This window comes from Strix aluco, chromosome 4 (genome assembly GCF_031877795.1).
Source record: "Strix aluco isolate bStrAlu1 chromosome 4, bStrAlu1.hap1, whole genome shotgun sequence".
NCBI lineage: Eukaryota > Metazoa > Chordata > Aves > Strigiformes > Strigidae > Strix > Strix aluco.
The window spans coordinates 127441273-127455515 of record NC_133934.1 but is presented as its reverse complement, the minus strand read 5'-3'; the positions used below and the strand labels follow the sequence as shown (position 1 = coordinate 127455515).

The 14243-nt window shown below is 44.7% G+C and overlaps 1 protein-coding gene across 1 annotated transcript; it reads left to right on the top strand.

The window, feature by feature from the left end:
- Positions 1 to 2649: 2649 nt before the first annotated feature.
- MAPK1IP1L (mitogen-activated protein kinase 1 interacting protein 1 like) lies at positions 2650 to 14243 on the top strand. Its single transcript, XM_074821095.1, has 4 exons — positions 2650 to 2754; positions 9824 to 9851; positions 10398 to 11114; positions 11576 to 14243. The coding sequence occupies exons 2-4, from the start codon at positions 9828 to 9830 to the stop codon at positions 11585 to 11587; spliced, it is 753 nt and encodes a 250-aa protein (XP_074677196.1). The 5' UTR covers positions 2650 to 2754; positions 9824 to 9827; the 3' UTR covers positions 11588 to 14243.

Here is a 14243-nt window from a genome sequence, read left to right as displayed (position 1 = left end):
TGTCTCGGTTCTTCCTTCTGACTGGCTGATGTAAAAGCAGGAGGTACAAAAAAGATACTGTTATTGTTCCTCTGAATTTAATTGTTTGTGGCATGCACAGCCCTCTGGGTGCGATAAAGTTTCCTGACTCTGATGCCTGTCACATTTCAAGATCTGCGTTATTGTCCCTGAAAAGTACTAAATCAGACAATTTAAGTATTGTCTGTTGGTCTTTTACCCCAAAATAAAGGCTAAGGCAGGCAATTATGCCCAATTTTGCCACTGAAAGACAAGAGAGATGTTGGCAAACTGGAGCGAGTTCAGAGGGGGCCACTGGCACGGTTGGGAGGGCCAGAGCATACAACATATGAAGAGAGGCTTTGGAAATTATATTTTTGAGCCAGGAGAGAGCGGAGGAGAGATCTCACTGCAGTCTCCAGCCACCCAGAGCGGGGTTACAGAGCAGGCAGATGCTTCGCAGAGGTACATGGCGAAAGGACACGCAGCAACAGTCACAAGTCGCAGCAAGGGAAAGTCTGACGAGATGCGGGGAGTAACGGTAGTACTCACAGTGGCCGTATTTAGGAACGACACTGAACCTCCAGAGAGGTTGTGCAATCTCTGTCTTTGGAGACACTCAAAACTCAAGCAGACAAGGTTCGAAGCTAGCCCTGTTTTGAGCCTGAGGTTAGACCAGAGCTTCTTTCCAACACAAATATTTATGTGATGCTGAAGAAAAAACAAAGCGGCCCATACTTGTAACATAGAGGCAACAGCACAGGCCCTGCAACCTGGACTTGTAATAAAAGAACTGCCCTCACATTATTATACCAAACAGCCTTGCTGAATAATTTAAATAATACCATAGCAGGTCCTACAATGGAGGCATGGAAAATAATGCCTCTTACAAACTGGGAGCCAAATTTCTTTCACACAGCTTCCATTGTGTTCCTTAGGAGCTGCACACAAGCTCTAATTTTGCAATTTCAACCCAACTTTTTTTCCATTACATAATTTAGAGTGCAAGTAACGTCTTCCAATAGGATATGGCCGGGGCTCGGTGTTAGTCCCCCCTGAGCCCTATTCCTGGCACTGAGATGGATCAACTGCACACTGATTATGTAAAGTCACGCCTGCAGCTCTTTTTACAACCTTCAGCATATACACACACACAGATAGCTACATTTGCCTGAAGGAGGGGAAAGCTGTGTGTACAAATAAATATTTGTACAAAAATTCATCATCCTTTCTGCTTCTGCAGAAAGGGGGGTACATTTATGACGCATCGGGCGATCCTAACGTCAAGGTTGGCGAGGTTGGCTGGTAAAGTTATTGATTAAAAGTGTTATCGCAGTCCCAGTTTGATATTTAAAGTGAGACATCATCACCGCCGCATGTTTGCTCATTAATTAAGGTTTCTAACTACCAGATTGCTCAGGACGAAACGCCATGCTCTGGGGACTCCTGCTGTCACCGCGGGCAGTCCAGGACGTGGCAGCAATCGCCCACGGCGAGGCCTTTTGAGGGTGGAAAAGCGAAGGTGAGCTGAACCGCTGCGCCCGGCGCGCAGCTGGGAGGAAGACTGATTTCTCTCTTACTTATTTGTCTCAACGAGGCTGCGCCAGAAGTGCTGTTTCTACACAAACCCCCAGTGATCGCCACGCTCGGAAAGGCAATTGCGAAAGAACTGTGAAGTCAGTCTAAATTTTTCACGGTGTTTCATTAAATTCGGAGGGAGCAGATTAACCAAGTTATCATGCCATCATGGGACTGGGTCTGTAGCAAACAGCCTTTTAGTTTTAGTAGTAATGATTTAGGCAAATAAATCAGTAAAAATACTGCAGTTTCATGCCTGTTGCAGCTATCGGAGCACCTGGGGTTTGCTCCTGCTGGTGATTTTTCCCAGTTGGTTCAGAAACGACCAAATAATGACCTTGAGAAGTGTAAACAGATGCCCGCTTGCAAGGGAAGGGCACCAGCACATGGGATACAACTGTTGGCGTGTGCTTGGCATCGCCTGCGCCCGCGTTTCTGCTGAGTTTAACGGAATTATCTGTGTATGCAGACGCTTGCAGGATTAGTGTCATAGCTCGGAGGGGCAGGGCAGGAAAACGATGCTATATATTTAGTCCTCCTTACCGCGAGGGTATGAACGTACGCAGGGAGAGGTCTTTACGTTTTATGAGGAAACCTGCCAAGTTCTCAGGTGCACCGCCCATCCTTCGGGTCCGAAATGTGAAAACTGGGCGTTTTGGGTATTTTTAAGGACAATTCGGTGGGGTTTTGTGCTAGCTGAGGGGGAACCCGCCAGCTGAGACGGCAAAGGGATACAGATCCCCCTCCCGCCGCTGAAAAACACCCCGCGGTGGGCGGCGGAAGGAAGGTTGCCGCGCACTGGCGCCTCCCGCAGCGCCGGGGTCGGGGGTCGGCCGGGGATCCCCCTCCCGCCCCGCCGGGGCCGCGGGAGGGGCCGAGGGCGGGCGGATCCCCTCAGCGCCTCAGCCGGCGCGCGGCGGCCATGGGGAGTGGCGGGAAGGCGCCACGTGACCGCGAGGCCGCGCGGGGCGGTTGGGGAGGGGGCGCTGTCACGTGCCCCCGCGGGGGTGTGGGCGGGGCGGAGCCCGTGACCTTCCGGTGGGCGAGGTCGTGTGACGTCAGTTCCGCTTCCGCCTGGGCGTCGGGGTGGCGGTGGTGCTGCGGGCCGCCGCCTGCTGCCTCGCTCCGGGCCTGCGCCGCGCCGCGCTGCGCTCCGCTCCGCGCCTCCCGCCCGCCCAGGTACCCGCCGCCGGGCCCAGCGGCGGCCCTGCCGCCCGTTAGCCAGCGGGAGGGAGCGCCTGCCCTGCCCGGGCCGGGGGAAGGGGAGGGGGTTCCATCCTACACCGCCCCCGGGGGCCGCCGGGCCGCAGCTGGCTCTTCCCCCCTTCCCCTCCACCTCGCGCCTCAGTCCCCCACCCCGGGATAGGCGCCGCCGCCTTTCGCATCCCCGGCGAGCTGCGGAGGGGTGGTACCGGGGGTCGCTGGCCGTGAGGGAGTGGCAGGAGGCAGCCTCCCCCGCCCGGAGACCCGCCGCTTGGGGAGGGCGAACCGCTTCGGGGGGCCGGTGGCGGCCTAATGGCTGCTCCGCTTTCGGTTAGGTGGGGCTGGCTTTGCTGATGTCTGCACGGCAGAGGAGGCTCCTTTGTAGCGGATCCTGGTTTGCTCTGAGTAACGGTGGTGGCTGCTGGGTAAAATATATTGTCGGCTTGTATTTATGCTATGTGGTCGTAATCTATAGATGACTATGTAAATGAATGTGGATCGCGTATAAGTGGCTGTTCAACTCGCAGGTTCTTCGCTAAAGAAGGCCTCAGGCAATTTCTCACGGTTTGCGAGAAGTTGATTCATTTTATCAAATGTTAATATACCTAAGGTACCTGACTTGCTGGGAAAGCGAGCCCTGTGTAGTATCAAAGGGCACATTGCCTGGAGAGAGAACTACTGATCTGACAGGTTTCATCTCTGAGAGACAACTTGTTTCTAGGTGAATTCTATGGAAAACAGCGTTGATCTGATGCCATTCAACCTTATTGTCAGTGAATGTAAGAACAAAGGTAGCTGGGGTGTTTTTTAAACAAAACCAACACACCCTGAAACTACCTTTCCGAGGACCTGTGGAGGCCAGTGGGTGATGCAAAAATTTGTGGTAAATAGCGAGTCAGTCCTAGAAAGCACTTTTGATATTCTTGAAACTTGAGTTCACGTAAGTACGTTTTAACAGTGCCAGATCAAGATGTGAAAGATGCCAGCTGTATCCATGCAGTGAGATTGTATCCTGAAAAGCAGTTATCCTGGAAAAGAGCCTCTGATGAGGAGCAGGAGCATGGTTTTGTTTGCAACTGTTGAGGCTAGAACGGGAATACAGTGCAGAGTTTTGATATTTTACTGGGGGGAGAGGGGACATGACACACCAAAACCCTGCAGTGAAGATATTTAATAGTCACACTCAGGATCAGTATGTTTATTTAATCCAAAACAAATAACTAAACTGATGACTCCTGAGTATATAGCTTCAGTAAGAGGAGAACACAAGTATTCTTTAAATGGCTTTTACAGCAGTTCAGGAAGACTTCTGAGGAATTGATAATTGGAAGCTAAAGCTATGAATAAGAAATAAAACACACTTTTAAAACTGAGGATAACAGGATGAGAGTGGGCTCCATAGCTCTCAAGAAAGTTTAGAGGCAGCTGTGGAAGATCTGTTCTAATTATTCTGAGCTGGTGCACTAATGTGTCTTCTGCAATAGTCACAGAGTGGGATGGCGTGGACAGGAGTAATCTTTGGCAGTGGGGACTTGCTGTTCTCCGCTGGTTTTTGTATCGCAGCTGGCACACAAACAAGCCACCTCAGAAGTGATAAATGTCTGCCGGGTTTGGAGCCATCTGCTTGTGATGTGGTGACCATCTGAAGTGATTAGGTCTGGTCTTGGTGGGGAGGCAGCTGTGAAACTCAGTGGCCTGTCATGAGTGGAAAACTGGAACAGATTACAATTCCTTATGGCTTTATATAAGAGGTCTTAGAAACTGGTAAGACCTCTGTTTTGAAGAATTGTGTTTTCTGGTAGTTGATAATTTGTAGCAAATGCAACGTTTTGGTCGTCGATCTTAATTAAATCTGTCCTGAAAATCTGAAAACTAAAAATCCAACTTCAGTCCTCTTCGTCAGTCAAAACAGACATGGGATGGGGCAGTAAGATCACCAAATCTCATGTAGCTACTTCTGATGCAACTGTTGGTTTTTTTCCTTCTGTCTGTTTACCCATTGTCTTTATTCTTCCAAGGAATAAACATGCAGGTCAGACTAAGTGATTGCACAGTACATCAGCGCATCAGTGCGGCTGCCGAGGAGGCATTAAAGATAGGGAAAGGCCAGCTGTAAAATGTTGATGCTTAATGCCTGAAGGTAGAAGCTGCAGAAATTTGCATATTTTCGAAAACATTTAGAAGCTGTCAAAGATTTGGTCTCTCTTCCATTTTATCTGTATAGCTATGTTGGGTAGTTTTACTTATGTGGGCAGAAATCTTGTTGTAGATGAGGTTATGCTGGTAGGTATTAGTCATGTTACAGTGACAAAAGAACCTCTTTGCTGATCGAGCCATGCCACCCAGTGGAAATGCAGCAGAGCCTGTTGCATCTAGAAAGCATTTTTCTGTGTTTGAAAGATGATCTTGGAGACAGGAACTAAATCTGGCACATCAAGTGTTCGAAAAATGTCATGCAACTCAAAAAAAAAAATTTAAAAAATGAAGGCAGTTGATGCTTAGTTTTGGATAGCTTTAGTAAAAGAAATATAAAGTGTTTTGGACAGCTCTTTCTAATGAGGGTCCCTAAGGGCTGATGATGGAGAAAAGCCAGGAAAGGCAAGAGCATGGGGAAAAAAATGCTACTACATCCATCAGTTTCAGTTGGGCTGGATGTGACCAGAGAGGGTTTAGAGCTTAAAAAACACTGGGGAGCTGTTTTATTGTGGAAGCTATTTAGTAGGATGGATTTAGCATGCCACACGTAGCACTATGCTTCCAGAAACAGGGTTTTCACAGACCTCTCTGAAAATCACCAGTTGGGCTTGAGTGCTGTTGGTAGAGCTGGCCTGCTGGTGCCATGTCGGAGTGGGGCTTCCCAGCGTTTCTCTAGCCTGCGGCATGGAGTCCGGCAGGCTCGCTTGTCTCTCCTACCTGCTGTTAATTTTCACCTCGTGGGTGTCCAGGAGGGCTTGGACTGCAGTCCAGGATTTTGGGGTGTATGGTTTCTGAGTAGGTGCAGTGAAAATCCTTCATGCCCTCTCTTCAGCATAAAAGATGAGAGAGATTCTGCTCGTACATGCATTTTTTTGCAGACATCAGTCACCTCTCGCTTTCCTTCGCTTTAGTTTGGCACTTCAGACATGTGTGTTCTCAGAGGTGGCTGAGAAGTGGTGCCCTGACCAGCCGATCTGGAGCTGGCAGGCTCTGTGCTTCTGGAAAGCAGGGGATGTGTCCAGGGGCGGTGGCCTTCAGAAAACAAAAGAAATCTTATCTTACAGCACAGTGGATGCGAGCAAGACTTCAGTTTGAATGCTGCCAGTTCTGTAGTCTTTCCACTCCCTGACAAGTTACTTAAACTGCTGAATCCTCCTTCTTCCACTCACTCTTTCTCCCCCCCCCCCCCCCAAAAGAATAATTTGAAGTAGAGTTTAAATGTGGCAGAACGGACGTCTATGACATGAATCAGCTTTTCTCTGCTATATCAGTGCTTGTGCAGTGCTCTTCTAGAAAAGCTTCAAGACAAAATGAGAGTCCATTTGTTAACTCTACTGACTAAAAATCTAGTTAAGACACCATTCAGTACATTTTTCTAAAATCTTGAGCCCACTCATGGGGACTTGAACATGGAGCTACTCGGAGGTCTTCTGTCTGACAGTGTCTCTGAGGCTAATTTGTGAGTGTGTGAATGCCTTGGGCAATACTCTTACAAATATAATTGGTATTTCTGTAAGGTTTTGATTGAAATTCTTTGTGCTAGTGTTGAACGACTTGAATGGAATATAGATTCTAGGTTTAAGTATAGATTAGTTCATATGTTGTCTGAACATGTCTAATGGTAATTTTGGCTTCTTTTTTATTAAATGAAGGTGGCAGTACCCAGATTAAGTGTATGTTTAAAAAACGTCCCTGAAGTAGGCCATCCTGTCTGCAAGAGGATCCTTGACATGCTTGGCATTGACTCAGTTATGCTAAATGTTGCCAACAAATGTTGCTCTTGTCTGCTTGCCAAAGTAAAAAAGCCACTAACTCTCATTATAAGCTATGCTTAACTACACTTTTTTTTTTTCATAAGTCATGCAGCAGAATTGTTTCCTTAATTTTCATGGCACAGAAATATTTGGAAATTACCTGCTGACCAATATTGGGGATATCTGTTGATATTTTGTAAGCAGGCCTGTTTCAACTCTATTCATCCACTGCTTTGACTTGAATTTACTACTCTCTGTCACTTTAGTGACAAATCATGGGATTTTCTTCTGAGTTCTCCTTTAGGTCTGTTTCCTCTCTTCCTTCTTTCCCCTGCAGCATATGTTCTAACTTCTTCTATGAGTTTTTCTTCAATCTCTTGTAGTTCTGTTTTTCAATTAGTCTTATTCCATCTCTCCATCTGCCTGAAGGTAGGATGATTCTCTTGGCCTGTTTTGGTGTGGCTTTTTGTTAACCTGTTCTTTTTGGGGGGCGGGGGTTTTGCTTATGTGAAAAGTTATTTTTGTGCTTGTCTCTATATTAAGGATTGATCTCTTTTGTGGGTTATATTAAATAGCTTCTCTGTCTGTACAGGTAAATTGAACTCAGTGCCACTAAAAAGCACATACCAACTTCTGATTATTATTGAGCATGGTTCACTGTAAAAACTAATGAACGCTTTTAACGTAAGAGGTATATACTGAAGAGAAACCGAGCTTTTTCTGATAGATGTCTCTCGAATAGCTGAGCTGTTAACAGGAGCAGAAACCATTTTCCTGATGTAGTTCAGTTGGTTTCTCATCTTTAAACAAATAGTCATTGATCTGAACACAGTGTACCTCATCGATACAAAGATTCAGATATTTGTACTTACCTGAAGAACTACTGCTGTTACAAGCTAATGTTGGAGCTTTACCAAACCTTTAGATTCATGCAATTAGGCACTGATTTCCACCAGGGTACTAACTTTGTAGATACGTATTTCTTAAAAGGTTTATTTAAATTATTAGGTGTAACTTGAGAAGTTCACTGTGTTTCCACAGGGGTCTGGGTTGCTTGGTGTGGTCATAAATAACTTGGGAAATGCGATGAGCAGTGTCTTGTTGATATGAAGCCATTCAGGAAAGTAAGGGTTAGGTAATAAAATGGCAGATATAATTCAATGTCAATAAATCTCATGTAATTCAGAGTAGATAAATGTAGAGCGGTGCATATAATTTCATATATAAAATGATGGGCTGACCCTTAACACTGAGGAATGGAATATTGCCACAGAAGTGTCAGTTCCGTAGGGATCAAAAAGCAGATGAAACATTAAGAAGTATTAGGAAGGAAATAGAAGACAAACCAGAACATAATTATGAAACTGTATAAATCAATGGTTATCCCACATCTTGAATTCTGTGTGGTTTGTTCTTGTCATTCGTCTCAAAAGATACAAAAAAATTGGAAAAGCCTCAAAGAGAGGCAGTGAGAATAATCACAGGTATGGAATAGCTGCTGCACAGGGGTCAATGGAATAAGCTAGAGCTCAGCCTGGAGAGGGAACAGTTTAAAGAAGATGATAAAAATCTGTAGAATAATGATCAGCATGGGCAGGGTGGGTAAGAATAGACTTACTGATTTCCTCGGCTGCAAGAATGAAGGAGCAACAACTGAAATTAGTAAAATCCATGTTTAGAACAAAAAAGAAGGTACCTTTTTTGTGTAACAGATAGCAGCGCTGTGGAGTTCCTTGCCAGTGGACGTTGTAGGTACAAGTGGGGAAAGTAGATGTGTTTGTGGAAAAGAAATTATGTGAGGGTTGTTATTTCTTCGAAATTGCCTACAATTTAGGAATTCTCTGAGCTTGGAATGCTTGAAGTATTGGGGTGAGTGTCGTCTCTGTTCTTGTTCTTCCCTACTGGTCATTGTTGAAGATAAAATGGGATGCAGAGTTAAATGGTCCCTTGTTCTGATCCAGTACTGTCCTAAGGTTAGGAAATTGTGTAGATAGTAATAAACTTACAATACAGTTTCTGAGAAGACTCTAGTTTATATGCTCGTTACTTGTGTTATGTAATTTGTAATCTAATGAAGCTTATAAACCTATTTGTCATAGGCTACCTGTACAGACCTCTGTCCCTGAGACCAGTCTCTGTGTTAAAAGTCAGGTCTTCACCATCAACAAGGAAAAACAAGGATTGTTTTTGGGGGGGGGCGGGTCAGGTTGGCAGTTGTATTTATACTCTTATATTTTGCATTTTTCCTCCTCCAGTGTTCCTCTTGATCTCCTACACTCTCCCCTAAAACCTGGCTGCACTGGGGTGTGTCCAACTATTTTGCCCACTCTTGGTCATGTTTTTAACAGTTCTTCACTGCTAGTCAGTATTTGTTGTCAGTCAAACTGAATGTGCCTTCAGCTGCCTTTTTGTATGGCTAATCAAGATTGACAAAGCCAGTCAGCGTGCATTGTGCTGGAGCTCTGGAAAGCTCTAAGTGCAGTAGTTGCCTTCATGAAAAGATAGCATGTGGCTCGTAGGTCCCCATTTTCAATGCTTCCTGGAAATGTTGAGGGGTCAGAAGTTAGGTAACGCATTAATGCCACCTTTGCCATGCCCACATTAGAAGGTAAAGCATCAGCAAACTATAGTTCTTTTATTTCTGACAGTAAGATCCGTGTGGGGATTTAATCATGATTTGGTTTAGATGCATTAACTCCACCTGCAAGCAGCCTGCCATACCTTTTCCGAGTCCCAGTTTAGAAGAGACCTTGAACACTTTACAGGCATCGCTGTCTGGGTAGGCTGCCTGCTCGGTATGAATACTTGGAATATTTTTTTAGTGTAATGTGACCCATTTACATTATGTGTCGGTCCTGTCTGAGGTAAGACAGGTAGAGGCTGAAGACTTTCATTTTAATGAGAACTTTATTGAGAGGAAAGGATTTGGGTAGCACATACCTGTATGGGCCAGAGTCATTAAAGTCACTGCTAAGAGACGCTGCCAGTTCAACACTGTGGTTTGAATGAGACAAAGGTAGAGTTTGTCTCATGAACTCTTGCTTGAAATACTTTTATTTTCAACAAATTTCACTTTATCTTACCTTACTTTTCAGCAAAATGTCTGGAACTGATGATTTTTCGGTAAGTAACAGTTTTTCTTTCCTGAAGATCAGCCAGTTGTGTTACTTCATTCTAAAAGTTGACATGCTTTCCCGAGAAGAAGGGGAGCTTACAGCAGAGAGGCGATTTCCTCTGTATTGCAGTTGTGGTGTTTTCCTTCTGGGCAGATGTAGCAGCCTGTGGACTAAACATATGAAGCTGCGAGGTGCCTTGTGGGTTCTCTTCCGCTGTGACATTAACAAAGGAGTTGTGCTTCAATAGTGTCAGAATAGCCATAATGGAAATCAATGAAAAATCTTTTCTTTTCAGATTTGCGCTGAATTTGCTTATTGCTATGTGTGGTAGGTCGCCTTTTATCTCTGGTTTTCTAACCGCAGCATGTCAGAATGCCTCTTCTACCTTAATGATAGAAGCTGCACAAAAATGAATGTAATCACCTCTGTGCAGCAACAAAGAGCTCTTCTCCTCCCATTTTGGCAACTGAAACGTATACACGTAGTGGGTGAATGTCTGCAACTCGTGAGTCCAGTAGGCACTTTACATTCTCACCGCTGCTTTATCTTTTAGTTGGCAGATGCTTTACCAGATCAGTCGCCTGCTAAAACCTCCAAAGTGAGCAGCACAAAACCTGGTCAACAGCCTGGCCAGCCACCGCAGGGTTGGCCAGCAGCTTCGAATCCGTGGAACAACCCAAGCGCTCCCCCCGCGGCGCCAACCGGACTGCCACCCAATACGTCCGCTTCCAGCGTGCCATTCGGACCTCCGCCAACGGGAATGTATCCTTCAATGCCCCCGGGACCGCCTGCTCCATTTCCTCCTCCTCCTACTGGACCCTCCTGCCCTCCTCCTGGTGGTCCATATCCACCCCCAACTGTGCCAGGTCCTGTCCCACCAGGGCAATATCCTCCACCAAATATGCCCTTTCCAGAGCTTCCAAGACCTTATGGTGGTCCAACAGAGCCAGCTGCACCTCCTGCTCCCGTTGGGCCATGGGGATCCATGCCCTCTGGAGCATGGGGACCAACAATGGGAGGGCAGTATCCTGCACCTAGCATGCCATATCCACCCCCAGGGCCATATTCCGCTCCTACCCAGACTCCAGGGGCTGCGCCAACAGTACCATGGGGTACGGTCCCACCTGGAACGTGGGGACCTTCACCGCCAGGTCCATTTCCTCCACCCGCAGGATCATATCCAGCTCCAGGACTCTATCCTACGCCCCCTAATCCTTTTCAAGTGCCATCTGGTCCTGCTGGTGCTCCATCAATGCCTGGTGGTCCCCATGTGAGTATTCGATTTTGGTCCTGAATTACTCTAAAATGTTAACATTTTTAAGTGTGGAAATTCAGTAGCGTAAGACCTGTTAGTGCAGGTAAGGAATTTCAGCACATCTGTCTTATTTCTGTAGTCAGTGGAACAATACCCAACTTCGTAAACACTAAACTAAATATACTAGGGCGGTAAAATTATATCAAGTCAGAGGGTGTCTAAGCATCACATTGCGGAGGTCTTCCGCTACTTGGAAAGCCTCCTCTAAAGGCAAAAAGGGGGGGAAAGCCTTGTAATAATTTCTGAAAGAGAAGATAACTTTAGTCTCTCTAATCTAGAGTGACTGCTTCTAGGGCACAGAGGGAGGGAATAACAAATTATAAGGATGAATTTGTTTTAATTAAGAATTTTTTGTAACTGTGAATGACCTGCTTTGTGAAAAGCCTGTATTGACCCTGAATTATTGTCTCTTGCAGCCTTACCGTTGAATACATTCTGGGCAACAAAATACTGTAGCTTTCCACCTTCATCCACTACTTAGAGATTTTTACAGTTTTTGTTTCAGTAATGTGTGGGGCTATGAAGAATACTTGCCTCTTGTATACGCATTTGAGGTATGAAGGAGCAGTTTGCATAAATTTACCTTGCTCGTATGCTGGCATAATTGTTTGGTTTAATAAAATGAATTACAAAGAGCGGAAATAAAACTAACATCTGTGGTTCTTATGTTGGCAAGTATTCCTTGGAAAAGTGGGAGTTGCCAAGTAAGGATTATAAAGAATCAGGCCCAAGGACTTAAAAAAGTTAATTCTTAAATTTCCATGAATGCTTTAAGTCTTGTTGCCAGACTTGTGCTGGTCACTGAATGGATGGATAGTCATATTTTGTCTATTTTCAGGTTGTTCTAAAATGTCAATAAAAGGTGTTTCAAGATTTTTGTCAAGAAATCTAATTTTTGAACATGCTACAGTAATTCAAACTAAAGAGACAGAGCATGTGAACTTGAAGGTTTTCTCAGCATTTTGTATATACTCAAAACAATTGCTCAGTCTGGGACTACGAAAGAGAAGACACGCATTTGAAATGCTTGGTCTGACTTGTCAGCACACTGTTCGTGTTCACAAACAGGCATTTATGTGCAAATTAAATAACCTGGATGTGCAGTTAACTTTGAATCAACAAATGTGAGTTTTATGCATGCAAATGAGGACATCATTTTGCCAGTTCTCATTCTGTGGTGGTTCGAAGTTTGGCTTGGTCTATGTAAAGAGAAACTGATTCCCACTTAGGTAAGGTACTTCCCTATTTCTAACCTGGGTTCTAGTCATTTAAAATTTGGCTTTGCTGCTGGGTTGTGTAAGCTCGGCAGGCTTTTTCAGAGTCCCTGGAAATTGAACTTGAGCTTAAAAGATGAAAAAAACAAAAAAACAACTGGACAATTCCCTTCCCGGCAGTTTTTGGCATGACATTTAGTTCTATCGGCCACAAAGATCCTTATTGCCACAGTTGAGAACGAGGAGGTCTCGTTGAGGCTCTGCTGAATGTTGTGACGGGGAGAAGTCCTCTGTTCTCAGCTGGGTGTCTGCATACCTCACTGAGTAAGTGTAATTTGGGAGTAATTGAATGTTCGGAAGCCTGTGCACTGCTGTGTAGCTGTCCCCACGCCCCCTCTGAAGGGACGCTGCAGTCAGTTTTCATATTCTTGCCATATCCGTGCAAAGAGCATGCAAGGGGTTTGCTGCAATGCTAGTTCAGCGTTACCAAGACACACAGCCACGTGTCAGTGAGGAGTTCTGGCACTCTTCGTGGTACTTCATAGCCTAAACTTTGACCATGGACTGTTTGTTTCATCCCCAGCTGGGGATATCCTAACTTAGCCTCTGTAGGTAGAACTAGGAACAAATTTTGCTTAACATGGTAGCTCATTAGGGAGTCTTTGTGTCATGGAACTGTGAAAACGAGTTCATTCTCTTCCAGTACCTTATCGTGGCTTCCTGCATGCATGTGACGGACTTCTTAAGAACAAATGGGGTGACCTGGTGGTGATGCTTGTTAGTAGTCTTAGTCTTTACGGCAAAACCCTGCAATATTTTTGCAGAAGGCAGCGGTCAGCTTAGCTGTGACTGTTTTAATCTAATGTCATGAGAGCTAATAGCAAAGGTATGAGTATTTTTTGTTTTAGGAAGACAATACTGGAGCTGAACAAAAATACTTAACATTTCAGCTTAAAACCTAGCGTCTGTAGCTCTAGGAATAGGAACCAGAAGTGCGAGCCTTCGCTAACCTTAAGCCCCAGTTGCCCCCCCAACAGACTTGGCTTAGATCTTGGCAAGACTAATTAAAAATTAACATAGGAGAACACTGACTACATTTGCTCAAGTGCTTCTTTGATACCTGCAGCCTTAGATTATAAATCAATGTAATGAAAAAACATTTATTCCAAATGAATGGATCACACGGTAGCAGCACTCCAGTTTGAAATTGCACTGGCCGGGTGACTTTGCAGGGAATGGGAAGAGGTAGGAAAGGATAAAGCAAGCGTAGCAAGTAATGATTTTTGGACAGGGGATTTGTAAAAGTAACTAGACTTCTAGGTTCTTCCTGAAATAGGCAGGATTTATTACTGGAACACTTAGGCTAAAATTCAGTATATATGGGATGTTTTTCAATGTATATTCGTATTTCTTGAGGTCATGAAAACTGTTTCATAACCCCTTTGTTTTTGTGAGCAAAGTTCTTTGCATAGCAGTGAAAAGGGTATACCTGTTAATCTATTGTGTAAAAAAACTCAAGTTGTCACTATATACCGTGTAGTAACTTTATCACATGTTATGTCAAGTGTGAGCAACTTCTGGCCTGAAGCTTTTGCAATGGAATTTGTACATTTCTATGCATCATTTGAGTTAAATTGCTGAGAAGTTCGTTTTGACTTGTGCTTTGAGATTGACATACTGCATTTGTTTACAATATGAAATATAAGCAATCACATCTTTAAAGTATAGATTATCACCTGCTGCTGTATTTTCTTTAGATGAAACAAATATTGCTGTATGATAGTGAGAAGCTATAAATACAGGATTTGATATTTTTTTGAAAATGCTGTCACTTTTGTATAAGATTAGACATTAAACGTATTTTCAAGAC